Source organism: Parus major, chromosome 4 (assembly GCF_001522545.3).
Source record: "Parus major isolate Abel chromosome 4, Parus_major1.1, whole genome shotgun sequence".
Classification (NCBI taxonomy): domain Eukaryota; kingdom Metazoa; phylum Chordata; class Aves; order Passeriformes; family Paridae; genus Parus; species Parus major.
Window position 1 is genome coordinate 37,355,320 of NC_031771.1, and position 27,619 is coordinate 37,382,938.

At 37.9% G+C, this 27,619-nt stretch overlaps 2 protein-coding genes across 16 annotated transcripts; one reads left to right on the plus strand and one right to left on the minus strand.

Annotated features, from left to right (window-relative positions):
• Positions 1-16,176, plus strand: PRIMPOL (primase and DNA directed polymerase). 9 transcript variants are annotated; one of them, XM_015624447.3, is made up of 14 exons: positions 1-255; positions 1,142-1,242; positions 3,813-3,997; positions 5,033-5,124; positions 6,073-6,214; positions 7,647-7,794; positions 9,094-9,378; positions 11,078-11,240; positions 12,395-12,492; positions 12,874-12,960; positions 13,044-13,152; positions 14,329-14,411; positions 14,490-14,536; positions 15,512-16,176. In XM_015624447.3, the coding sequence occupies exons 3-14, from the start codon at positions 3,818-3,820 to the stop codon at positions 15,815-15,817; spliced, it is 1,740 nt and encodes a 579-aa protein (XP_015479933.1). In that variant the 5' UTR covers positions 1-255; positions 1,142-1,242; positions 3,813-3,817; the 3' UTR covers positions 15,818-16,176. The 9 variants fall into 9 exon arrangements, with proteins under 9 accessions (XP_015479933.1, XP_015479932.1, XP_033369799.1 ...); XM_015624446.3 differs by lacking the exon at positions 1,142-1,242; XM_015624444.3 differs by lacking the exon at positions 1-255 and having other exon boundaries at positions 325-1,242.
• CENPU (centromere protein U) lies at positions 16,152-27,526 on the minus strand. Of its 7 annotated transcripts, none has more exons than XM_015624458.2 (12): positions 27,419-27,526; positions 27,080-27,148; positions 25,621-25,738; positions 24,113-24,242; positions 23,720-23,810; positions 22,619-22,691; positions 21,484-21,601; positions 21,025-21,103; positions 19,972-20,019; positions 18,600-18,661; positions 17,259-17,415; positions 16,152-16,602 (listed from the first exon to the last, which is right to left on the minus strand). In XM_015624458.2, the coding sequence occupies exons 2-12, from the start codon at positions 27,128-27,130 to the stop codon at positions 16,465-16,467; spliced, it is 1,065 nt and encodes a 354-aa protein (XP_015479944.1). In that variant the 5' UTR covers positions 27,131-27,148; positions 27,419-27,526; the 3' UTR covers positions 16,152-16,464. The 7 variants fall into 7 exon arrangements, with proteins under 7 accessions (XP_015479944.1, XP_015479942.1, XP_015479943.1 ...); XM_015624456.2 differs by having other exon boundaries at positions 27,267-27,524; XM_015624457.2 differs by having other exon boundaries at positions 27,260-27,524.
• Between the last annotated feature and the right edge of the window lie 93 nt (positions 27,527-27,619).

A 27,619-nucleotide genomic window follows, 5' to 3' on the forward strand; every position in this document is an offset into this window, starting at 1 on the left:
GCCCCAATGGCGGCGGGGAGCGGGGCCTGGCCGTGAGCGCCGCGGACAAGGCGGGCCTGGCCGTGCGGGCCGCTCTCGGCACGGAGGGAGACGTGCGAGGCCAGGCTGAGGAGGCACGGATTGGCTGATCTGCTCTGCTCTGCTCTGCTCTGCTCTGCTCTGCTCTGCTCTGCTGTGCCGGCGGAGCCCGCCGGGCCGGGCCGATGGCGGGCCACTTGAACCACCGCTCCCTGTGGGCTCTGAGCGCTGAGCCGGGTAGGGCTGTCCTTGCTGTTCTTGGGTATGAATGGTGTAATCCAAACCTCGAAGTTTGCGCTGTTGCTCGAGTTCCTCTGCCTGCTGAAACAAATGTGCTATTCTGGTACACTTACACTATGTTGCAATATGAGGTGCGGCCTTATATTAAGTGCTGTGTGCAGTTTTGGGCACCACAAGGTAAGAAGGATATAAAGTTGTTACACAGCGTCCAAAGGAGAGCTATGAGGATGGCAAGGGCTTTGAGGGGAAGCCCTTTGAGGAGCAGCTGAGGTCACTGTGCCCGTTCAGCCTGGAGGAGACTGAGGGGAGGCCTTGTGGTCTTCAGCATCCTCATGAGGGAAAGTGCAGGGTCAGGCACTGATCTCTTCTCTGTGGTGACCAGTGACAGGACCCACGGGAATGGCCTGAAGCTGTGTTAGAGGAGGTTGAGGTTGGATATTAGGGAAAGGTTCTTCACCCTGAGGGTGGTTGGGCTCTGGAACAGACTTCCAGGGAAGTGGTCACACCACCAGCCTGACAGAGCTCAAGGAGTTTGGACAATGTTCTCAGGCACATAGTGTGGCTCTTGGAGATGGTCATGTGCAGGGCTGGGACAGTCTTTGGGTTAGATGATCCTTCCAGCTCAGAATATTCCATAGTTCTGGTGGAATGGTGGTTGGTAAAGGAAATGGCCAGCTCGAGTAATCTGTGGGGTCAATTACTAAATGAGCAGCCCCCTCCTGACCTCAGTGAGTCAGATACCCGTGGGTGAGCTTGCCACAGCAGGACCTTCCCTTGGGCAGGGTTTTCACCCACTGGCATGGTGACTGTCCCTGGCTGCCCACAGACCTGCTTTGCATGGCAGCGCTCTAATGCTGAGGGCTGATTTGGGCTTCATCATCAGCTTTCAGGTCACTTCAGGTGTTTCATCAACCTTCAGTACATCGACCTTCAGTAGCAGAAGTCAGATACATTGGAAACTATTACTCCAGCTCCTCATAACAGGTACTAACCTACTTTTTGAGGTCTTATCACCAGGTCCCATGTACTGAGTTTTGCACTTGCAGTCTTAATTTAAGGAGCAGATTGCATACTGGAACAGGTTGTCCAGAGGGATTGTGGAGTCTCCCCCACTGGAGATACTCAGGAACCAACTGGACACAATCCTGTGCCAAGTGCTCTAGGATGACCCTGCTTGAGCAGGGAGGTTGGACCAGGTGATACACTGTGGTCCCTTTCAACCTGAGCCATTCCATCGTTCTGTAATTGTAGAGGCCACTTCCTCTATCAGGAGGGCAAGATGAAAATTTTTTGTTGTTGAGGGAAGGTGAGTAGTGTTTATTAATATGCCACTCGTCAGCTCAGCATAAAGATGGCTAAGCTAATTTTCACTAACATTAAGGAATTTAATGTGTTCTTCTGAGGCTGAATCAGTAGCTGGGAGAAAATCTCATGGATTTATTTGTGTCAAGGACCATGAATTCTGCCATAGAACTGTGTTGCATGATACACACTGGCCAGGAAACAAGTGTAATATTATTCTGAGTAACAGTTGATTTGCATGTCTCAGCTTCAGTTGTCAGCAGGTGTGGGTAATATGTTTTGTCGTTATCATGAGGACTAAACAGAGAAGTAGTCTTCCATAAAATAGAGAAAATGAGATGGTTCTGTAAGTCATTGCTCAGGAGACATTTTTCCAGGCTCTCCATGCAGTCATCCTGCTGAATCAATAACACTGAAGTCCAAACATGTTGGTGACAAAATTTCTTTCAGTCAAGTCAAACAAAAATAAGTATTGCCCTTACTTCTGGTGGGGCATAAGAGAGGAAGATGAAGTGAGAGTTTCCCAAACTCAGAGGGCTGGTCTGTAAATGTTAACTGTATGTATGTGCTCTAAATAGATGTGTTGTGTTATAGTTCACACAGGAATTGAAATTGCCTTGAAAACACAAGTTGGACTCCTGGGAGACCAAGTGTTTGGGCTGCAAGAAGCATGGATAGGTTTCAGTTTAAAGTAAGGGTCATCAATCTTCTCCCAGGTTCAGGTATCCTCCCAGCTGTGTTTCTGCAAAAATACAGCCTGTTATAACTAGAATGTTTAAAATTAATAGTGAATTATGGGGCTTCTCCTTTGCCTTCCTTTTTTAATGGTCAACTTGTGGAAAGTGCTGATGTAGGCATGTCTTTTGCACCCAGTTAATTTACAGCCAACAGCACCAAAATGAAACCGAAAGTTTTGTTAGCACTTCTGAGAAATACTGTTATCTATAATCTAACTTTTCATTCCCAGAGAAGGAACTAAGATTATAAAAAGGGAGTGAAGAAAATGCACAGTTCAGAAGATGGACAAGGGGGATAGAGATAATATGTTTGATCCCTGTTAGAGAAAAAACATTCTGTTACTTAGACTTGACAGAGGCACTGACTATCAAGACATTGGCAGGCTTAGAACAGTGGGCAGAAAGGTAAGTGTCCAGGAACTTTTGCTGTGGAAAACTTGGAGGGGGAATGAGAGGATCTAAAATTTGGGCTTTGGGGCCCCACAGGAATATTTAAATACTTAAATTTGCCTTGTGGATCCAGCTTGTTAAAGGTTTGAATACTTTTCAGTACACTTAGTTTCATTTTTATCTTTCACTGCAACCCAGGGGCTGTTAGGAGAACTAAGTGGTTATGCTGAGCAGAACAAGATTTCCCTTCATGCTTGTTGCTTCTTGCCTCTCTTCCTCTGTTTCACAGTTTCCTGGCAGTGCTTTTTACTGATGTGAAGGTGTTCCACTTATAGATAATTGTACATATGTGTGCTTAGGCTTCACTGCATTACTTTACAGCATTTGGATTGCTTTATTGAACTAGAAGCTTAAAGGTTTCAAGATAACAAGAGTTATTGCATGGTTCTATTTCTTGAAAAGAGATAAGATTGCTGTTTTAAGGTTGTGAAAAGTGCATGAGCTTTTAAAGCAGGTGAAAGTATCAGTGATCAATAGCAAAGGTTGGCAGTGGAGAATGGAGCCCTCATTTTGGATTTCAGTTCTTTGAGATGCAGACCTTGGAGCTGAAGTCACTGAAGTCTTAATTCCTCCTATGAACTCAAGTATTGTACCACTCATACAAATTAATTGCCTCATTTGTCACCCCAACCATAAAGCAAAAATATTTTTTTACTCTTAGTATTTTTTCATTTTTAGTGTTTTTTACTCCTTACTAACATTACGTGCCTAGTCAAGTCTGTATACTTTCTGAGGACCATAATGCCATTCTGTAGACAAAAATGAAAATTCCTAGGCCATCTTTCACTTCTTTTCACTTTCTTTATTCTGTTGTGTTTATCTTTGATAAGACATGTGTTAATATGAAGGTCTTGTACTTCCAAAACAGTGTAGAGACATTTAAGATTAAAATGAGTATCGTAGTAAGGTTGGGTGTTGATTTGGAATGTTGGCTACTTCCAGTTAATTAGTAAATTACATTCAAGAGAACCAGAATCAAAATCAGTAAGGCATACAGGATATACTCAGATTAAAATTGCCTTGCAAATGGATTGGTATTGATTGGACTATTTGTAATTGCTTTAGGAGAAATGAAGAGAAAATGGCAAGAAAGACTGAAGAAAGTGGAAGAACTAGCATCTCACTATGAAAGAAATCCTCTTCCTACAGTTTATAAACCAAGACTGTCCAAGCCCTCTATGCCATCTTCTGTTTGGAAAATATTTTCTCGACAGGCTGAAGCTTTTAGTTATGTAAAAACCTGCAAAGAGGTATACTATGTGTTAGGTGAATGTCTCTTTATATATTTTCAGGATTGAATATAATTTTGAATTGCTGTTGGCAGTGAAGTCTTCATCAGTTTGTAAGATCTTTTCCTTCCCAGTCCTGAAAAAGCAAGGTTTTTATTTTATCTTTGTAGGTCATATTGCACTGGAGGTATCTAAGAAGAACTAGTTCTGTTCTAGCATACAAGTTGATATATGGTGTTAACTTCAAACAGTAAAAATGAACATTGTAATGATAAATTTGTTCCTTCTCAAGATGAACAAGCTGTCAGGGTGGGCAGGAGAATGGGAAGGTAGTGAGAATTGAGTAGGAAGAAAGAGGAGGGAAAAAGAGAGGAAGAAAGAGAGCTAAGAGACATAGGCTAAATAAAAACAATACAACTCTCCAGTGGCATCAGAGTAGCAAGTTCAGATGATTAGAAGTGATTAGCCAAATAAATATTGTATGAAAGGTATCCTCTGCTTTCAGTTTAATACTTTTCAAATTGATTGCTATTTTTAAAGGAAGTATTGTGTTTTTCTCCATGCTGTTTCAGGTGTTTAAGTAATCCTGACAGCTTGTTTTCCAAAACAGGTTCTCACTGGCTTAGCAGTAGTTTTTTTTTCTGCTTTCTTCTCAGATTTCCATTTTTGGGTCTATACAACATAATAATGTCTGAAGAATATTTTCCCATAAAGCTTATACTGTCATCATGTCCATGAGGCTGTTCCTTTCAGGATATTTTTCCTCCACCCTATAGATGCACTTGATACTGATCAGAAAAACCCAAGAGTTTACAGAGAAAACAATTTACATTACTGCACAACAAATAAAAGCTTCCAAGTTTTACCCATGTTACTGAAATCAGAATGATTTAAAACTAGATGCTACTGGGCATGGAAAAGGATAAGTGATCTGTTTATAGTTCTCTGGTATTTATTCACCTTTAACTGATGCCAAGGAGGAACTTACGAAGATTTAAACTGTTTTTTTTGAATGAAACTAACAAAAAAAAAAAATCAATCTATTTATTTTAAAAGGATGTTCACGTGTTTGCTTTGGAAAAAAACACCCAGAGTGGACAGAGGTTTTACCTTGTGACAACATACAAAGAGCTTTGGTTTTATTACACGTGAGTATTTGAGAAGGTACCCTGTATGTTACTAAAACTTAGTGGTATACTGGATATCCCACCTATAATAGCTGTCACTGGATGGTATTCCCAGGAGCCATCTGCTGCTCTGAGTAGCACAGAGCTGTAATGGGTTTTCATTTTGGCAATGCGAAAAGTCTCCATGAGGATAAAACAATAATATTCTACAGCAGGTTACTACTTTCTTTTGAGTAGTAGGATGCCATTATTTCCTGTGAATTAAGTATTCTGTCTGTTGAAGTGAAATTTATTAACAGTAGATTTGGTTTCACTGTCAGCTTTCTCCAGGGGATCATACTAACATAAAAACAAAAACATACTTCTCTGACCAGTCATACAGTTTCAGAGGGTGTTCATACAGATGTCTGGAAACTGATTGATGGGTTTGCATTTGCATGATGTACTTCCAAGTATTGACAATTTTATCATGTGCTGAACTTTTTCCCCTTATTTCTTTCTTTTACAATAAAACATTTGGCTATGAAGTGAAAGAAATCTGAGGCAATTTCTGTACATAAAGCCTGATTTTTTTTCTCAAACTGACAATTAGATGATTTTTTAAATTTAGTTAGAAAAAATTCGATATAACTCTTTCTTTGTGCTAAAGACATATGAGATATCACATTTTTTTACTGTAGTTTTAATAGTTTTTAAATTCTCAACATTTCTGTATGTATTGTAAGCCTGAGGGGGGTTATGGAGAGGAGAATACTTTACAAAATTAAATTCTAGGCCAGACAAATAATTTTTGTTGATATTTGATGATGATCTCAGTTACAAACTTTTCAAAGCATTATAGGGCTACTACATTTTTTAATATGGGTGATTGATTGCAGAATAAAATATGTGGGATCCTTGTTTGCAACTGATTAGCATGCTCATAATGTTTATCATGAGAGGTTGTGATTTGTTTTTGTTTTTCCTTAGCAAAGGTTGCAAAACAAGTCTTATGCATTGCTATGAAGTAATTCCTGCAAAAGATGCTTGCAAACTTTATTTTGATTTGGAGTTTTACAAACCAGCGAATCCTGATGCAGATGGCAAGAGTATGGTTAAGAAGTTAATTGAGGTAAACTGGAGCAAAGTCATGCTGTGGATGAATATGAATTTGTTGTTAATTTATTATGAAACCAGAAGTATTTACCACTTTATCTTGATTATGTTATAGTAAAATTAAAAGAATTGCAGACCCAGTGATTATTTTTAATTAAAAAAAAAAACTGTTTTAGTTAAAGCAAGGGTTTAGTCATAGTGAGAGACAAAAAATTTTACTGAGAGACAAAAATAAAAAATGATGGCTGTTGGACTGTTTGGATTCACAGTAGGTTTACTGACATGGTAAGTTTACTTTTGAAGATTGTTTTACATGCTCTGCCACTTCAAAGCTGTAAAACTGAAGGAATGTTTAGGTACTCTTTGAAGTAGCATAAATAAAAGTTTGATACATATATTCCTCAGTTCATTCCTTTTGCCTAGTGGTGCAGTCGTATATCAAGGCTTAGATAAATCTCTCCAGAAAGTTTCTTTAGGTGACAATTCATTATAATTTAGTTAAATGATGATTTAGAGAGCTTCATGTGACTGCATTTACCAATTTGGTACCTAAAATTAAATACCTTTGCTAATTATTGATTTTATTAAATAGTGCAGTTTCCATTTTATTGCTTTTTTTTTTTTTGTAAATGAGCTCTCTGCGAGTTCAATATGGGATTCATATGTTTTTAGAAGAATATCTTCTGTAAATAAAATCTCATTGTGAGTGGATGTCTGTGAGACTTTTTTAACCTACATGTCTCTAGTTGTAAGTGAGCAAAAATAAAAGATGATTGAGGTAATTCCTTCATAAAGAACCTTCCATTGATACAGAATCTGGAGGACTTAATCCATTGTGGATCAACTCTGAAATGTAGAGATTCCTCAGGTTAAGAAGCGATTTTGGATTTGCTGGGTGGGGGATCTGAGCTGCTAAAACCCAAAGTTTTCAGTTCCTTAGGTTCTGAGTCCCGGTCCTAAGCATGAGTAATCAGTAGCTTGTTTTATAAAGGGTTTATTTAGAGCTAATTTAGAGTGAAATAGTTTTCTGCTTAGTTACTGTTCATTGGGTCAAATCATAACCAGTGAATTAGCTCCTTTATATTGTGGGAGCCTCCATCTTCCACTCCCGGTGAGCTTGCATTACAAACATTGTCACTGTGGGTGTGAACTGCTGTGTGGTGGAAAACAGCCTGCAGGGTTAACCCTCCTAACCAGACTTTGACCCCAGAACTGGAAGTCTTCTCAGCTTATCGCTGTTAGTTAAGTGACTTGCATATTTAAGGAAATAGAGTCTCTGTCAAACTTGGTTAAAACTTTCTATGGGTTAATTTGAATTAAATTAATTGTATGCTCAAAATGAGGAAAAAAAAGAAAAGCTTGGGAAAAATGTAGAATCTGACTTTGTATTAGGTTTTATAGATACAACTGCTAGAGTAAAACAACGTAATTAATGTTTATACTTTCAGCTTGTCAGCCAAAAATTAAAAGAACTTTATGATGTAAATTGTTCATCAAAAGATGTCTTGAACTTGGATTCCAGTACTGAGGAAAAATTTAGTCGGCACTTAATATTTCTACCCCAAAAGACTGTATTTAAGGATAATGCTCATGTTGGTAAGTGTGTTCTTTTCTCTTACACCTAGAAATAAAAGGTGAGGTTTTGACTTTATACAGTGCCATCTCCCATATGAGTATTTATTTTAATGGAATCATATGTGGAAACAAATATGTATTCCCAGCATACACATAATTACTCTCTATTTCATTAGGCCTCATTTTTTTCTCATCTTTTACTTTATTTTCCTATAGTTAGCATGTGTGCTTGCAAAAATGTAATTTTTTTGTGTCTGTGTGTTTTATTTGCAAAAATACTGATTTATATGGAACTGGCAAGTCTACAACACCTTGATTTTTCAGATTAATGTCAGTCTTAACAATTAAAGCTGTTGTTTTTTACTCTAAATACGGTTAATTTCTGCTCAGGACATTGTCAAAAGGGCAGGACAGAGATTATTTCAAGCCACTTGTGCATTAACATGGTTAAGAGAAAGCTGAAAGCAATTTTAATTGTTTATGTAAATTGGGATTTCTCAGGTATGGCAACTCCAACACAGAGAATTGCCAGTTTCGGGTTGTCTTGACTCATTTGTGTGCCCCAGTAGTCCTGTAATCAATTATGAGTGTGATAATGATTTTGATGCTTGATATGCTGAGTCATTCTGCTGATATGTAGCATGGGAGGAACCGTATTTCATATTCATTCATGTTCCCATGGAAGCATCATCCAACAAGTGCAGAATCATCCTTGCCAGTATTCCTTCCACTTCATAGGTTTTTTTCCCACTTATGTATTTATTCTATTCTCTTGCTTTCTCCCTGGAAATGATATGGCGATGGTTTTTATTTGTCTGTCTTTGGTTACCATCTAGCACAGCCTGGAGATGCAATGGGAATTGAATTACAATACTGTGAGTTTGAAAAGTCATACAAAAACTTCTGTGAAAGTAATTTGTTGAGTAAGCTTTGGTCAAGCTCTTACATCAGTAAATACACCATGAAGCTGCAAGTAAACATTTCAGTCATTCTGAAAGTGAAATTAGGGAAAGCAGTTGTGACAGGGACAGTCACAACCTTTTCAGAATCCTTAATCTGACCTTGCTAATATTTAGTTGTTTTTTTTTTCTTTAAAGACATTTAGTACAAATTCTTGCAAGTCATTGGTTTCTCTGTCACTGGCCAGAAACATTTTATACAGTGGGTTCTTCAAAAGATCCAGAAGGGCTAAAAAGACCCTGAACTTAAACCTCTTCCATCTTGGCTCTTTTGAAAAATGTTTGCACAGAAACTCTCTTAAGTTCTTTCTTTACTCATAGATGATGTTACCTGCTTCTGGCCTTTTTTGTTGTTTTTAAGGTAACTTTGTGAGAACCATTTTGCAGCCTGCCATAAGATTAATGGAGAGTGGAGCTGCTGTGATTCCAACAGAGGAAGCAGGGCATGTTTTCCAGTGTTCTGCAGGAGCTGGATTAGATGGCTCTCTTACAAACCTCACAGCTGTTGAAGTTGATTCTAAAGACTGGCCAGCTGCTGCTCATGAAACAAAGGATATGGAAATGCCACACCAGGGAGAAAATTTGGATTTTTCCTTCCTAATAGTAAACAATAAAGAAGGCAACAAGCAGCTTTTTGTGGATCTAGGTAAATATAAGTGCTTTAAAAACTTTTTGGGATTCAACAAAGGTTGAAAATGAAACGTTCCTTAATCTTTGATTACAGAGAGTAAGAACAGTGGGGTTCTTACTGTTGTCCCTATGGTCAAACTTTAAAAACATGTGGAAACTGTGATCGTAAGTGCTGTACTTTAAAGGAACCTTAGATTCATGCTCTGTAGAATTTCTATTACTACATTTAATTATTTTGTTCTGAAGTTTAAATTCCTTTTCTTCCCAATTCTTTCCACACAAGACTAATATTTTTCTCCCTTAAGGGCTTAGTGCTCCCATTTGGATTAAAAGAGGATGGCATATATTGCATTTTTGTTATTTCAGTTGAATTAGAAGCTTCTTAATAAAGGAACAAGTCTTACAGGCATGGCTTCCCGTATTCTTCTGCAAGTATGAATTGATCCTTCTTTCCCTGTTTGTAATGGCAGCTTTTAGCTTTCAGTGATGGAGTAACAGAAATTTTGGGTTGGGTACTTCATGGCCCAGCTGGGCATAGCCTGTTCATGGTATTAAAATGTTGCAAATCTCCAGGAACACCCATAATCAAACAAGAGTATGAGAGTTCCACCCTTCTTTAACTTCATATCTGCTTTTTTTTTGCTTTTTGTCTTATCTCAGGGAAATGAAAATAGCTTAGCACACTTTTGCACAGCAATTTGCTACACATATCAGGACTTTACCTTGGGCTTTTTCCTCAGACCCTTCTGAAGAACTCCCATTACTTCAAATTTTTCTCATGGAAGTCAGGTTCACTTTTATTATGGACCTCTTCAGTATATCTGATCTATTGAAATGTAATCCCAAAGTAGGCTACAGTAGGCTTTGTTACTGAGTCAGAGGGTTACTTTCACCTACTGTTCAAAATTCTTTCAAGCATATTTGTGAATGGAATTCAAATAAAAACAGTTTGTTTCCTATCTCACTTTTTAAGAATTTGATGTTAGTTTTCCAAAATTAACCATCCTCAGTATTTATGATAACATAAACACATTACCTCAAAATTTGAAAGCTAAAGTCAAAGTTGTTGACATAATGAATTATATCTTGAGGCTGCAGTGACAGAAAGCTTTGTGATGCTCTTCTTGTACTCTTCTTGTATATGAGCTCTGTAAGTGCTTTTCTCTTCATGAAAATCAAATGCTTGAAAATCAAATGCAACCTGCAAATGAAACTCTCCTTCTCAATGAATTGTTAGATTTTGCAATGTTAAGATACCTGATCATTGTTTTTGAGATTGGAATTAATTTTTCCTGATATATGCCTCAGAAAAGTTGTGAAGCATTCCACAGAAAACAGAAAGTTAGATTAAGTTCTTTCTGGTTAAAATAATTGTGCAGCTCACACAATTTTTGGGCTCAGTTGTATTTCACAAAGTTATTGTGAAAGAACCCATTTCTTGTATTGAAGGGGAACTTTTAACAATTATAATGTCAGAATGATTAAAATGCCTATGTAGAGGTGTTGAGCATTTGTCTTAATTATTCTGTAACGTAAAAGCGTGCATGATCTTGCTTTGTTGCATTTTTTCTATGGGATGTTAGTCGGCCAGTAACAGTTTTTGTCCATTCATTAGACTTTTAGCTGGGCCCAAGGAAAATTGTTTAATTTGCAAGTGATCAGCATCTTAAATCCTAGCCACACTGCTGTGTTAAGAAATATCTGTTTTTCTGTAGGTGTTTATACAAAGAATAGAAATTTCCGGATGTATAAGTCATCAAAAGCAGGAAAAAATGTGATTCTGAAGATAGCAGAGGATAATAAGTTTATCCCCAAGTGTGAAAAGGATGTTTCCTTGGAAGAAGCATATTTTCTTTCCTCTTTAATCTGCAACATTGGGTAATGATTCAATTCCAGTCAAATGTATGGTATTTTAATGATAATTCTCCTGTAGCAGTTACAAATAACTAATATGAATAAGTAATTATTCAAATAACATTGTTAGAGTGTAATTTAGGAGTTCCTAGTAGAATTTCTTGGTTTTGAAGAAAAAAATTTCTTGTGAGTCTTGTTCATTTGTTAAACCTGCCTTCAAATGTGATACAGCTTCTAAATTGTGCCTCATTTCACTATCCACGTTCAAAATGCCAAAACATAAACATTATTAAGTTTGGTCAGATTCTGTGTAGTTCTGGAAGCAAAACTTACATATTTTTAGTCAGTTAAATAGGAGAAGTCTGAATATTTTTTAAAGCAGCGTAAGAAATACAAAAGGTATCTGTTCATGTTTCCGTGCATACCGGATTTCATATTTGGTCCAGACCCCTCTGTAGGTTGGGTACTCATACAGACAATAATCAAGTTTTCTGTATCTAATCTAAACCTTTGATATGTCATACCTAATGTTAAGAAGATCTTAAGCATTGCTGTAGCAGAAAGGTTAAAATAGGATTAATATTTTTATTGAAAACATGTATTTGTTCTGACTTCAGGTTTTATATCATGAACTGTTCATTATCCTGAAGTGATGCCAATTAACCACAGAGTGTATTCAGCTCATAGTCATCAGCTGAATCCACCATAAATATGGATGAGAAATTCTGCTGTGTTGAATTTAGACTTCTGTGATCATCTGGCTTGCGGTTAGCAATATGGCAGGGAAAAGCAGTTCATTGTAGAGAGGAAAAAAATAAACCTTTTGAAGGGTGTATTTGCATAAATACTACATCTAGAGCACATCTTGCTGTGGGAGTGTGGACCAGCAGTTGTTAAATAGGTGTGTCCTGGGACTTTGGCAAGGAACCAAATGTTGCTGTTGGGGAGGAGGAACCCCTGTGCTGTGGTGGGAGTCAGGGGAGCTGCCAGGGCCAGAAGGGAAAGTGCTCCAGGGACAGGGAAAGGTGCACAACGAATCACAGGCTGGTCAAGGTTGGCAGGGACCTCTGGAGGTCTCCTGGCCCACCCTTGGGCCTGGAGCTGTGGGATGTACAGTGAGTTGTGTTGTACTGTTATGCTGTAAGAATCACACTCTTTGTATTCTCTCCTTTCTTTAGAAAAAGTGATGACATAAAAGTTCTGTCATCTGGCATTTCAGAGGAGGAAAGAAAAATATCTACTTTTTTAAACAGTAAAACTAACAGAAGCAGCAGAGGTACCTCAAGCCTTTTTTACTGCATAGAAAGAAAATACTCTTAACTTAGATGTTCTGTGACTTGTACACCTGATAACTTTTAGGAGGGCCCTTCTTCAGCTCTTTCTGCAGGGGCAGAGTACATCTCTGCAGCACCTGAATGCCACTGACCCCCCTTCCTGTACCCACAGCTGTCCTGCTTTGTCCCAGCTCCCTCTGCACCTTGGGGGTGGCACTTTAAAGATCTACAAGAAAGTTAACAGTGTCTTTCTCCCAGATTCTATCTAAGGGTGTGATGTGATTCATGTACATTTTCTGCCTATGGTCTATATAGTGTGTAGAACGGCATATTACTGTGGCAAACCCTCTAACAGCGTGTGTTTGTGGCCTTTGGTTTAACAGATCCCATGGAAGGTTACCAGGGTTCGCCATACCCAGAAATCGATAATTTTGTTCGTTCTTTGGTTAATAAAGATGGGCTACAAGGAGGTAAAGAGACCACCTTACTATTTACAAATGCATCTCCTGCAGCGCTGTTTCTAAAGAAGTTAAAGAACTATTTTTTTCCCCAGGGATACGACAATGGAATTACTTCTCTCTCAAAGAACTACTTATTTACGATATTTCTGGTTACCGTTGGTGTGAAAATATCGGAAGAGCTCACAAAAGTAACAATATAATGTATGTCCTTTAACTTTCAGTTGAAAACAGCTTCATTTATTTTCCTGTTCAGCTGTTATTCTCTAGAAAGGCTGAAAAAACTCCTATGAATAGAATCAACAACTGTTACAATCTCTGCTGTCTTGCTCTGTGGGGATACAATGTTTTAATTACAAAAAAGACCCCCAAAAAACAAAGAAACTGTTTATCCCTACTCCCCATGTTGTGATAACTGGACTTTTATTTCTAATAATTCTATGAAGAAATCTTTGTGGGATTTAAAATACGCACCTGAAGATGCTAATGTGAAAGTCAGAGTATGTTAAAGCTATTAAGCTGTACTATGTTTTGGTTCTTCCCAGCTAGGAAGCTGAAAAATAAGAAAGCAAGCAGCCTACTTTTGAATTAATTTATAAAGCATCTTAAATTACTTTCTTATGTTATTAAAATTACTCTTGTCATTTTAATAATTGAGAATTGCCATTTTAGAATGGTAATTCCTGACACATGAATCAAGATGTATTTTGCTAGTGATTCTACAACAACTACGACTCATACTTCCTAAAGTTTTAGCAAAATAAATTATGGAAAGTCAGTTTTTTAGATTATATTAGAATTACGGTGTATAATTAGTATAAATATTTTAACTTACAAATGATTTTATGTAACATTTAAAATCACTGAAACATAAGGAATGTATTTCTGAGAAACAAGAATGTTCAAAAAACCCCACAGCTGGATGAACTTGCTGTTTCTCAAGTGAGTTGCTTGAAGTTTGGTGTTTCTAAAGCACAGTTGAAAAAGGTGGGTGGCCTAATCATTTGACAGAAAAGTGTGACTTTATGTGGCTTTTATAATGAAATTATTTATAACAGCAGCAGCAACAAAATCTTATCTTACAATTAAGTCCCATATGCTAATCTTAATATGCTGACTTTTTCTTCCAAGCTTAATGTAATGAAGTTGACTAAATTTCACTTTCAGATGTTAGTCTTAAAACTTACTTCTTTAAACTTAAGAAACCTGAAGTTTACTAAAAATTGTACAAGAGTATGTAGTAAGTCTGCCAAGAGTATGAAAGCAATGGCCACAGCTGAGGACAAACAAAACCTGTTCATTTCGTGATAGAATTTCCAACTGTATGAATAAATTTCATTTATGTACCATTATTAAAAAATGAAATAATTTCATTCTTAGGATTCTGGTAGATCTAAAGAATGAAGTCTGGTATCAAAAGTGTCACGATCCTGTCTGCAGAGAACAGAACTTCAAATCACAAAGTATGTAGCCTATGATCTCAATTATACTTAATCATTTTTGTAATGTTAACTTTAATTAATGTCTTATATTTGATTTAGGTTTTCCATTACCACCTGGTATATGCCTCCAAACGCTTTTCAAAGAGGTATGTTTTGGTCCTATTGAGATGCTTAAGTTCTTGTAAGGCTCTGGAAATCCTTGGATATTCCCACTAACATCCCAGTCTGCTGGGAGAGCTCCACATCCTGGTACAGTGGTATAGAAGAGGTCCCCAGAGCAGCTGTGCTGGTGTGGTAGCTCCATATATTCCTTTTCAAGTTCTCCAGCAATGCTAAGTTACTGGAATTGTCTAACTTCACCTGGGACTAAAGACTTTTTCTGTTCTGATGTGAACAGCAGTTCCCAATGTCTAAGCCACAAGGCAACTCAAGGTGCTGAACAGAAAAAGTGCCCAAGTTTAGCTCTGCTGTGCATGTCTGACTTCATGCAAGGTAAAATAAAACTGCTTCTGGAACACCTAAGTCAGAGGCAAATACATGTCAGCGACCCTCATTCCTGAAATTCATTTCTCTCCATTTCAGCGTATGAAAGCAGCACATTTGCCCAAACAGGCAGAATATTTAAACAGACCTGATAGTGCTACGCCCTGAACATACAAGTTTTTCCACTGCTTAGGCAATAAGAATTGGCATTTTTTTAACTTTTAAATTTAACTGTACTACTCTAAATATAATACAGCAGAATGGCACATTAAGTGCTAGTCAAGCACCTCATCAATAACTATTGGTGTTATTTCACAGAAAGTGTCATTTAACTGTATTTTCAGGTCCTGACAGTACCTCTGAACAGACACTTAAGTTAGTCTTAACCTTGTATTTTATGAAGCTGTATTCAACAGGCTTCTTGTCGGGTGCTAGAAAAACGGCACATTTCTACTCCCAGTAAAATAGCTTCCACAGGTTAATGTGGCTATACATGAACATGCTGGAAAATCTTGTTGTGATGGGCAGCTTTCTGAAGTATCCATTCTATGTGACAGCACAAACTTTCAACTTGCAGAGCAGTTAAAGGTGTGAAGAGTATTTGCACATGGAGTAAGTAATGTTCTTGTTTCACAAAGGAAGAAGAGTCCATGCTAATGGATGACGGGGAGGACACAGAAGGAAAAGTAAATCCACATTCTAGTGCATCAGACTTGTCAAAAAGCTCAGTATCTCCAGAGAACAGCTGGTCTCAAGACTTCCTGTTTTCAGACAGTGAGTGGGAAAACACAAGTGATGATGCCTGTTTCCAAGAAGCTGCTGAAGATGTGGAACTAGCTGAAGCTGCAGATGATAGTCTGAATCGTGCCATGGAAGAAATCCCAGATGAAGTTCTTCTGGAAGCTTTAAGGAAAGAGGATCTCTACACTAAAGAAGGCAGCTAAGCACGGGCCTGGCCAGCAATGAATGACGCTTGTTTGGTGCTGGTGTGAAAGGTCCTGCAGGGTGGTTCACAAGTACCACTCCAGAGCTGTAGGATGAAGAATGGAGTGTGCCTGGGTGAACTTCAGCAGACCTGAGGAGATCATGGAAGATTACGTAGGGGGCTGAAGAGAACTAGACTAAAAACTCATCATGAATGCTGCTCCAAGCTTAGCACTTTTAGCACTCTTTGCTCTACAGTTTCTATTAGTTGTATGTCCAAGTTTTATTGAGAAGCCAACAAAACAGACTTCTTATTTCCATATATGAGATGAAGTAATATATTTCAAATGCAGATTCAATTAAAAGATTTGTTTATTCATCTTTGTTCAACCAGAGTCTCTTTACAAATATATTCCACTCAAGATTATTTTAATAGCACAAGATTAACACTCAACATTGTTCAGAGTACAGGAAAGTTTTATTAACTGTGGTTGTCTTTTCCTTACACTCATATTCTGAGACTATTTGACAATAAGATACAATCTCTAAGTTGTTGACTGCTTTTAAACACTGAAATAAAATAGAGTAACAATGATTAAACAAGCTTTAAGCACTGACAATTCTAATAACTGTTCTTTCTGAATGTCTGAAAGTCTTAAAAAGACACTTAATTTTTCTTTGATCTCTGCTCTTTTTCTGCAGCCAGAGCTTCTTCCAGTTTCATATTGATACTCTCAAAGTGCCTTTCTGCTCCTAGAATTCTCTGAGACTCCACTAGAAGAGCTGGGAGGCTGGAAATTCCATACTGTTGATAAGGAAATAAAATTACAAGGCAACATTTTTAAACTCTTTGAAAGATCACTTACATATCAGTATTTATTTTTCCTCTGTCTAAAATGGCGCAACATGACCTTTAAAAGTGAACAACGGCCAAAATCAGAGTCTTCTGAAATGTGAGGATTTCCCTTACACATGGCTGGTGTGTAAGCCTTGTCCATAGAAAATACCTGGGCAAACAGGAACAGGCTCTAAGGCTACAGAAGATGTTACTCTGGTCATGAAATACCAGCACTGTTCTCAGCATTAAATATCTTACATGGAAGTGCCAGAGCTTTCCCTACTTTTGAACAATAACAACACAAAAAATTAATTACTTCTGTCCCACTGTTAATCTTTAATTTCTATAAAGGAGTTCCAACTAAGGACAACTGTTTCATTTCTATGTCCTTTGAATTCCTGGATACTGAGAGCAAGACCACAGAATCTTCTCTGCAATAGTTCAGCTTCTAATATGAGACCAAAAACACAAATGAAAAACTACAGTTCAGCAGTGATTCTCAAGTTGTTCCCGCAAAGCCAATGAACAGAATACTGCTACTTAAGATATGTAAATAAATAAATTTCATAAATTAAAATAAGAAACAATTAGAAAACTGAAACACAGGCAGAATATGTACTTACTTCCACTTTTTCTTTAGGGTTTTCTTCTCTGTAGTCCAAACAGTCTTGCTGTATCTCCTTTAAATCAGTAATTAATTCAATTGTTTGCCTCAAGGAAGATTTCCTTTCCTGTACCTCAGCATATTCTCTTTGTAGTTGTGTCAGTTGTGGTTCAGCTCTGAAAAAAGATCAAGACTTTGCAAGATCTGCATATTTCTTGCATGAATAGCTATGACCTTATTTCCTCTGAAGGAATTTTTAAAAGGCTGGTCAGAAATACGAAACATAGGTTACTATGGAATAGTGCTTAGGTAGAACAAGCATATTATTTAAATAGAGGCATGAGACTGAATCCACCAAAAAGAACCAAACCCCTCTTTTGGGTCTGACAATGTAGCCACTCTCAAGAATTTAAGGTTTTTAAGTGTAGTTTCTTAAATACAAGGTGTTCTGCTTCTGCACACCCCTGCCTGCAAGCTCAGTTCAGTTCTTCTGCTGAAGCATATTCAGGATCTACAAACTACCTACACCTCTGCTAAGTAAACTGGAGTGCTTGATCCATTAAAATAACACTCCAAAAATGAGCACCAACAGTAGTTTTCATCCAACAGGGTTGCAAAAAAAAGCTTCAATGATCAAAGGATTAAAACACAACATATAAAAATGTGAAGACAGCTGTCAGGGGCTTCAAATAGTTCTCTGAGCAAAGTTTGTCCACAGTACTACAAAGAAAAACACCTCTCATGGCCATAGAGAAAAGGTTTTGACTCTGTTTTTGTGAATCCAAGCCCATGGTTCCCTACAGTTACCTTACAAAGTGTATGTTAAATGCAGCTTCAGCATAAAGCTTGTCTCTAGCAGCTCAAGGGATTTGGGGAAGTCTAGTGGTTCTTCCAACCATTTTTCCTGTGTTGTGTATATAAATGACACTTAAGATTAATGCCAAGTTAGAGAATGGGAATTTTGTGGCCATATGAGAAGGAAACAAACCTGTTGACCTGCAGAGGTAAAATACAATCTCCCACCTCAAAACCAAACAAGTCCTCTATCATCGTTGTTATTTATGATCCAGCACTTTTGAAATTCAAATCATAACACTGGTGTTGTTCCTAAGAACATATGGTGTGAAACACCCTCCCAGTAACTAGTCAGCTAGGAGAACTTGAAAGAAGGACTGTCTAGGAAACTGAAATAAATAACAAAGTGATTATCATGAGCTTTTGTAAAAACAAAAAGCAAGACAGTGGTAATTTCATCAAAATAAAATGAGAGAACAAAAAAAGATTACTTTCCCTTCCAAGTTACAAAATACCAAACTCCTTAAGTTCTTCAGGCTATTATTGTGCATCATTAGAAACACACCCAATTAGCTCTTCTCTGAGTTGCACCAGTTGCTGCCTTTTCTTTTTGATGTTTGTTATTGCCTGAAAAAAAAAAAAGTGAGCAAAGGCTGTGAAACAGTTTCTAAAACTTCAAAGGCAAGCAACTCAAATCTCATTGCCCTTTTCTTCTCTGAGGTTTTATGCTGATTGTCATTGTGGAAGATTCTAAGATACCAGACCTGATAAACTGCCATATTTTACATCTGTATTTTAAACAATTTAAAGCTGTTTAAAATGTCAAACTCTAATCTCCATCCACAATTGTTTTTAAGAAACATTGGATTTACAGTCAAACACAAGGAGTTTGTGACATTTTGATTTCAAACATTATGAACTCTAGGAGGTTTTAGGTTTAAAAATGCAAATTAATAAGAATGTATGTTCAGGATGGCAGCCATAACTAAGCTTTAATATAACATACAATTAAAAAAAACCCCACAAAACCCATCATAAAATCAAATTTAGCAACTAAAAGTTTAATTTTAAACAAATCTCTAAGAAGAAAACTAAGGATAAATCTGAGTGGCTGTGAATTTTCATTTTACATGCAGAGCAGTTTACTGTATCACCTCACATCAACCAGACTTCAGCATATTAATTGCTACTTCCCAGGATAAGCTTTATGTTGACTCTATTTGTTAAAGCTATTTCGCCATTGAAAACTTTGCAGAAGATGTTAATTTGGGCAGAAATCCAGACAGGCCTAAGCTTCTCTTAAATCTCTCTTCTGTAGGGCATTCACTTCTCCCTGATGAAACCACTACAATGTTTTTCTGCCCTTACACTAGTGCCTCCTTCTGTCAACATTCCCATTGCATTTTCAGCTAACTATTACTCACTATAAATGAAGAGAGGAACTGTCTTCCTCTGAACAAAAATTCTGTTTAGGGAATGCAGCTGCCTGAGACTTCCCTTTTTTAAATTAAGCAATCCAATTCTATCCTCACAGGCTGCTATCTTTGCTGCTCTCCTAGATTTTATATTCATTTATGTTTCTTTAATGTTAGCTGTCATCATTTAACTGGCTCTCCAGAAGCCTCACCATTACTCATTAAAAAAAAATAAACCAATAAGCCAGGAGAGTAATTGACATGCATAGATCTTACCCATCCTAATGTGCATTCATTCTTTTTACACCATATAGCAATATACATCTGGAGTTTGCAATCTATCATTTGCTCAATCTTTTCCAAAAAACCTCTGGTGGTTCCCTAACTTCTGTTTGTGCAGTTGATTCTGAGTACAGTACACCTTTTTGTCAATTATTTTATCTCTTCCAGTCACGTTCTTGACACTCCAATGCCCACAACTGTATGCTGTACAATCTAGCTAATATGGATGTACGTATTTACCTTAGCGTTTTTTTTCTTTATGTTCTTTAATTCCTGGACTCCTGCTATCTAGAGAGAAGAAGAAGAAGAATTACAGGTTGAGTTCATCACTCTCCTCTTAAAAACGTGGCTGCAAGAATTACTTTGGAATAATGTAAAAAGTTGGTTTTTTATTAAAAAAAGAAAACAACCCTGGTTCAAAGGGACATCACCGGTTGTGTATTCTTTCCTCTCTCCTTCCAGAGGAAAATCACTTGCACAAAAGGAGTTAGTGCAAGTCATACTCCTTGTACCAATTCCTGTAATAATACCTACCTTAATTTTTCTATACCTTCATATAGATGTATAAAATTGGTAATTCCAACACTTATTTCTAATGAACCACTCAGAACTATAGCTTTAGTACTCAGCCATTGTACTTGGCACAACTTCTGCAGAATTTTGAGTTCATTTTACTCATCATAATCACCTTAATCTTTCCAGCCAATAAATCACAGAAAGGCTCAGGTTGGAAGGGACCACAGGGGGCTTTCTGGTCCAACCTCCCTGCTCAAGCAGGGTCATCCTAGAGGATGGCACAGGATTGTGTCCAGATGGTACTTGAATATCTTACACTTACAGTTATGTTCAAAATGTTAATTAAAAAAGGATGATTTTCCCTGGAATATTTAGAGGCCTTACTCAGAAGGCACTGAGACAGCACAAAAATTAAATCAACCTTTTAAAATTCTAGTCAATAAGATTTTAAAACTGTTTGATATAGCTGTATGCTCATTTAAATTATGCAGCTCACCAGTTTTACTACATAATGATTTAGATATGACAAACACTTGGGGATTATTGGATGCTTCCCTATTCTCAAAAGTGACAACTTGGCAAAGTACTTGCGTGACAGCAGTGTTGTCTCTAGAGGCAATTCTTGTGAAAGCCTGCACACAACAAATTGTGTTTTCCTATTACTTATACTGACAAGAGATTGGAAACTTTTAAAGCTTGTAAAATGAATGTGTAAAGGGCAATATAAAACCATAGGTATTTTGAGCACAAAGTTGATTTTATTCCTGGTGTACTTACAAGGTCAGTGATTTGGTCCTTGAAAGCAGAAGAGAAGTCACTGATAGCCTTTCTGCCAATGTCTGATTCTATGCTTTGTCTGGAGAAGTCAGAGGGACAAAATACATTTGGTTTAGTAAAGGGGAAATCTCATCCAAACCCCTTCTTTTGAGTAATAAATAAAACCCCATGTTAAGCAGATAGACAACTGCAGATCTTTCATATACTAGCAATAGCTTCACTTCTACCTTGAAAAATATCAGTTGAGATGTGCTGTTCATGTTTGGAAAAATATCAATTCCCTGGAAACCATGACAAGATCACATGTGAAGAAATATTTGTATCATAGATACTTAATAATCATTAACATTAGAATGTAACCGTGCAATACTGATTCCTAAAGGACAGCCCATTAGCAAATTCACAGGCATTTATTTTTAAAACTTTGAATATCCCATCATGGGAAAGCAGAATATTTACCTGTAATCTGCTGCTATCTTCTCAACTTTGGCCAGAACAACATCCAGTTCTGTAATATCTTTAGTAGATCTCTTCAGCTCTTTGGGACACCAAACCTGTACAGAACGTGGGCTATCCACTGGAACAACAAAATGAACAGAAACACTGCACAATTCAGGTACACGTTGTAAAACAATAGAAAAACTCTTGTGCCCACCATCAAAATAACCATCTAAAAGTTATGAGTATTTCAACATGAAATTTGAGAAGAGGAATATTTGAATTATTTAATCTGTCTTTGCCTGAGCTACTGTGATAGATTTACCTGGGAACAACTTAGAACTGGGATGATCAGTGATATGTTACTTAATTCTTATTCTTTATGGATTCAAGCAAGCCCTGAAACACATCTGTAAATTAAGTATTAAACTACACAGTGTACTGTAGACATGATTTTTTGTGTTAAAGAACTATTAGCCTGAATCTGCAACTTGCATTACTCAAAGAATCACGAGCTTTTATATTTGTACACATTCTTTTATTAATACCATATATGCCTCAAAAACCCACTGTACACAAATACATTTCTTTAATTTTTGCATTATTATTATAAATCAATTCCAAAAAAAGCTAAACCATATTTCTTCACACACTCCCCAATGTAAATCTAGTACTAAAATGTGATGGGGTTCTGTTCAAAGGAAGCAAGATGACACAAGAACAGTTTCTTCCTACTGAAAAATGCCACTGTCTCGAAGCTCCATGCCTCAAGGGTCTTTACACTGACTGCTGTCCTGTGCAGTCAGGGGCACTCCAAGTTCTGCCCCACAGCTGCTGCTCCAGGCTTCCAGACCAAGGAATGTACTGATACCTCCTACAGCTTCATAGCCATGGCTCCAGGCTTCCCTCCAAAGGAAACCAGGCTTCCTTAGAGGTATAATGCACACCTATGCTTTACCCCTTCAGGGGAAGAACAGGCAAGTCCAGGGATGCAAACCATGGAGATCAAAGCGGGGAGGGTCTATACCAAAACTGAAGCTGAAACTTCCCATTTCTAGAAGCACTGTGTTTCTACAGTCCATAAATGAAAACCATTGAAAAACTTTGATCTTGGATGAAGAGAAGCTATATGAGGGTTCTGAAAAGTGTACTTTACCAGAAGAATCGGATGTATTCTCCTCTGAAGACTGCCTCTCTTCTGCCTGGAATCGAGTAGTTTTTGGAGTCTTCTGTGACACAAAAAGCAGATATAAATTCCTAGGTTTACTCATCTAAACTCCTGAGAGATGACAATTAGGCAGAATGCAGAAAGCATTTCCTGACTGAAGCATCAGTAACGTTTCCTTTGGCCTGTTCCAGCATTCCCAGCCCAGTGGTCACTGCTGCAGGACGGTGGCTGCCTGACTGCACTGGCCACTGACCCATCAGCCACTGGCCATGCAGCAGGGCTGGAGACATGCTAAGGAGCTTAAGGACCCTCAGCTCAGCACAGTCATTGCCCAGGATTAACATTTCTCTTATCAACACTGCCTGCTTACATTCCTTTTCACCCACATTCTCCCAATCCTTTCTCCACTTTGATGACTTTGTGACAACCACAACAGCACTTGTACAAGGGTTCTGCATGCATCCTGCCTGCTGATGGAAGCCTAACACTGTACTGAGTGTACAATTCCGATAAATTTCAATACATAAGAAACTCTTGTTCCAACTACTTCACAACCTCTTTTATCATAGGCTACTTTCTTGAGCCTGCAGTTGACTCCTGGTGTATACCTGGCAGCTAAGTGGGCCAAAACCATATTAAACTAATTGTAGAGTAAGTGTTCAAAAACACTGATTCAGAACTGAATTGCTTTTAATTCTAACACATACTCAAAATTAATTTTATCAATATTCTTTTCCCATAAACTTGTTTTGCTTCAATACCAAACAAGTACAAAGGATTCATATTACATCTAGTATGCCATTCCTCGAGAACATATATTCTAGATTCGAGGAAGATAATTGAAAAAAATAAGAATATACTCCCAAACAAGCAAGGGAAGAGACTACAGGATCCAGGAACACCTGGCTACAATATTCCTTGTTGATTTGATGACTTGTAGCTTTAAGCATTTCACTTGGCCACATCACAGGAATACTCTGAGGACTGATTATTTCGGATATAAGTACTAAGACACCCTCTAATGCAGGCATGGCATGAAGTAAACTAAAATTAAATTGACTGATAACACTCATGAAACTTTTTCAGTACCACAGTCTCCTTAAGGGCTTCCTCTTCAGAATCAGCTGTGTTGAATTTTTGAACATCACCATCGGAGGGCTTTGAGCTATGTGGTTTTTTACTGGGAAAAGAAAAAACATACACTGATACCCTGAGGAAGGATGATCTTCAACCACATACACAAAACCTTGTGTTTTGAGGAACATTTTGTACAGCTATATTTCATACAACTACTATTAAAGTTCTAGCTTGAATTAAATAGCAAGACAATTTCAGATTTAAACCAAATTTGATTTAACACGAGAAATATACTAAAATTTAAAAACAATAGTATTTAAAAATAATTTCCTTTGTTACATATAATTTACCTAGAACACTTTTCCCTTTAAATCTAAAAATCTAAAGATTAAATTAAATTCTGACAATTTAATTTTTTTTCCACCAGACCGTCTGTCTGCGTTTTGCCTTTGTGGTGCCGAAACTTGACTGAGTGCCTCGTTTTGTGACTGTTCCTCTCCATAAGCATCCACAGCAGTACTGTGCAAAGGGTGATCTATAAAGAACAAAGAAATAAACTGCATGAACACTGCTCCCATCCTTTAAGGCAAAGAGAGTGCTCTGCCAGCCATTAAGCATTTAGCTAGAGTATTTGTCTTTTGCCAACTAATAAAATAAGTTCTCATTACAAGTATTTTTTGAGGATTATGAAAAAATATATAATGAAAGGTTTCATAGTTTCTGTACTCATCCACCTGCTACTTCTTTATGAACCCAAACCAAAGATAGCTCAGCATGTACACATGGCATAGAGCAAGCAGAATACTTGATACAGTTTCTTTCAAGTCTCTCTTTGCTATGGCATACGTTAACCTTCTACACAATTAAACAACTACTTTCTTTTTTTTTTTTATATAGATTTTAAGCTGCCTTAAAATGGATACTATGAGCAGGCAATTACTGCTGCTACATAATATTTGTAAATGTAGAATTCTTGAAGGTAGCTACCAAAATAGAATGGAACTCTGAGAAATTGATGGTTTTAGTATGCCTTCCACAGTAGAAGTTTCTTTTTTCAAGCACACTGCCACAAAACTTTTGTGTTAGTTTACATTAGTGTCAACGGGAATCCTTTTTGCAGTCTAAACACAAACCACAGAAATAAGGAAAAGAACTTTTCATTTTGCTAAATTGTTTTTTATAGCTCATTGTCAATGCTGTTCCCAAGTTACATTTATATTTCCATAATTTTCTCAGAGTAATAACTATTACAGTTGAGAAATAGCTCTTAACATTTTCTCAACAGCTTCTAATTACACTGGTTTAAAAATAATAAAAAATGTACAGGTAAGATATAGCAGAGGACTCCACACAGAGGAGCACCTACACCATCTATAGTGATTCTTTTCCTGTGTATTGAGGCCTCATTATACAAGTCAAATATAAAGCATGGAAGTGGTTTTAATCCTTCACCAAAAATTGTATGGCTTAATGTTATTTTTTAAGTAACATCTGAAAGGGCCAGAACAACTACAAATGTCCAAGTTTCCTGCCATGAATACTCTTACAATGGCAAAAATGTCACTTCATAATTTGTGTAATGTAATAAAGAATAAATTAAGAAATTGAACTTTGGTTTTTAACTGTATGTTATTGCACAACTGCAATATTATGATATGTGAAATTCTACATTCAAACTATAAACGTGGAATAGCTGGCATTTTTCCACTGACTTTTATTTGCACATACTACAGTATTATTCCTGTTGCTTCCTAAATTATAGAAAATAACACAAAATCCCATCTGTCTGTCCTCTCCATTACTTCCTCTTGCAAAGAACCAAAACCTTTTCCTAGGTAAGCACCTGAAGTATTCTGCCCATGTGGCTGGTTTGTGAAAATCATACATTAAATGACATTCAAGATAATACTAACCAAAGGAATCATTAAGGTCTTCAAGTTGATTTGTTTCTGCTACCTTCAATATCCTTGAGACATCTGGCTCCTCAAGTGAAAGTGATTTCCAACGAAGACTGGAGTTGGCTTTCTGCTTCTGGATAGGTATGAAATTAACAGCCAGTTTATGCAGCTTTTTGAGATTAAATGACAATGAATTTCAAGATCATTTGGCTAGAAATACACTTAACCAGAACCATATTGACTCCTAAGCTATGGCATAAGGATTTGAAGCATATTTTTGTCTCAGGCTATGGGGTTTTTCCCCTAAGAGAAGTGATGGTATAAAATATATGTTCTGCTATTTGATACTGTGTTCTACTGCAAGTTTGTCTTATTTCATAAAAGTGTACAGGCTTAGAAATATTAGAACCCTCCAATACCTGCTTTCTATGATCTTTTTCTTTTCAGGTGTTAAAATATTTCTTCTTTCATCTCTATATCGCAGAAATTTCCACCCTTTTCCAATTTAACTACTTTCATCTTAAGAAACTGAAAAACTAAAGTGAAATTTATAAATCAAGGATTACAGAGACACTTCTGTAAAGCAGAAGGGTAAAGGAGAATGACACAAGTTTATGAAACAGTTGTGGAAACAGTTGTGTGCCATTCACAAAATGCACAAGTGACTTTCCTCACTAATTTCTGCGTGTACTTGTAGGGTGAATTGTAACCAGAAAAGACTGACGTCTGTGGCTTTTTAATTTTATAAGTGCTTAGCAGTGCCCCAGCATTTCTATTATAGGATCAAATATACACATAAAGTACTTTTTCTATAAATTGTCTTTTATGAGATTGTTTTTAAACTTTTGCCTGTTTGAAAGTCAATGTTCCATTTTGCACTACTCCTAAAATGAAAAAGAAAACCCCACACCAGCACCCCAAGCCCGTCCCAGCAGGGACTGCACAGCAGTTCCCAGTGCCAAGCAAGTCCTGCATTAACCCCTATGCATCCATCTCCAGAGACAATGCCTCGACTGCACAGTAGCACAACACAGCATCACCGCATATCCTGCACTGGAAGGGATCCACAAGGCTCTGCGCAGGACACCCCAAAAGCCACAGAGTACTGTCCGAACAGTCCCTGAGCTCTGTCAGGCTGCTGCTGTGACCACTTCCCTGGGGAGCCTGGTCCAGTGCCCAACCACCCTCTGGGTGAAGAACTTCTAATATCCAACCTCAACCTTTCAGGCACTCCCCTTGGTCCCCTCACTGATCACCGAGAGAAGAGGCCAGTGTCTGCCCCAGGAATCCCCTCGCTGAGGAAGCTGAGACCACGATGAGGTTTCCCCTCAGCCTCCAGCTGAAGAGACCAAGGGCCCTCAGCCGCTCCTCACACGGTTTCCGCTCAAGGCCCTTCACCTTGCCCTCCTCTGAACACTCTCTACAAAACCAAAACACTGGCTGCTTGGATTCTGCCCAACCTAGCGAAACTTACCTCTAGTTTGTAGCTGGTATGATTCTTCTTTATTTTCTTCTTTGAGGACATTTTGCTGTTTATTATATGCTGCAGAATACAAAACCGAGGACGAAGTTAACGAAAAAGATACAAATCGCCTTTCTTAACGTCTGTGCTTGGGAGAGAACGGGAAATCTTTGTTCAGACTATTTTTGTTACTTCATACTATTATGGCCAGCTCACTCCAAAGGCGGTAAAGCCCAGTTCCTCAGCGCAGACCGACGTAGATGTTATGTATGTACGGATGACGGATGTATACAGCACGTATCAATGAGCCGGGCATATGAAGAAGATAAAGCGCGACGCTGCAGCTCACACCTGTACCGCTGCTCCGCTGCCGCAGGGCCCCGACTGCTCCGGGCCGGCCCCTCAAGGAGCCTCCCGCTTCCCGCCGCCTTTGGAACCGCGCGCGCCGCCGGCGGGAAGGAAGGGGAGGAGCCGCCGGCCGGAACGGGAAGCGGGACAGCGGCGGGACAGCGGCGGGACAGCGGCGGGACAGCGGCGGGACAGCGGCGGGAC

Bases quoted from the DNA above. Each gene is read 5' to 3' on its own strand.
- PRIMPOL (XM_015624444.3), top strand. From the start codon at position 1,110: ATGCTGAGGGCTGATTTGGGCTTCATCATCAGCTTTCAGGTCACTTCA. The intron at 5,125-6,072 runs GTGAGTATTTGA...GTTTTTCCTTAG, and splicing joins GAGCTTTGGTTTTATTACAC to CAAAGGTTGCAAAACAAGTC. The intron at 6,215-7,646 runs GTAAACTGGAGC...TTATACTTTCAG, and splicing joins TGGTTAAGAAGTTAATTGAG to CTTGTCAGCCAAAAATTAAA.
- CENPU (XM_015624458.2), bottom strand. From the start codon at position 27,130: ATGTCCTCAAAGAAGAAAATAAAGAAGAATCATACCAGCTACAAACTA. The intron at 25,739-27,079 runs GTAAGTTTCGCT...ATACCTATCCAG, and splicing joins ATACCAGCTACAAACTAGAG to AAGCAGAAAGCCAACTCCAG. The intron at 21,104-21,483 runs GTAAATATTCTG...TGACTTCTCCAG, and splicing joins AAGATAGCAGCAGATTACAG to ACAAAGCATAGAATCAGACA.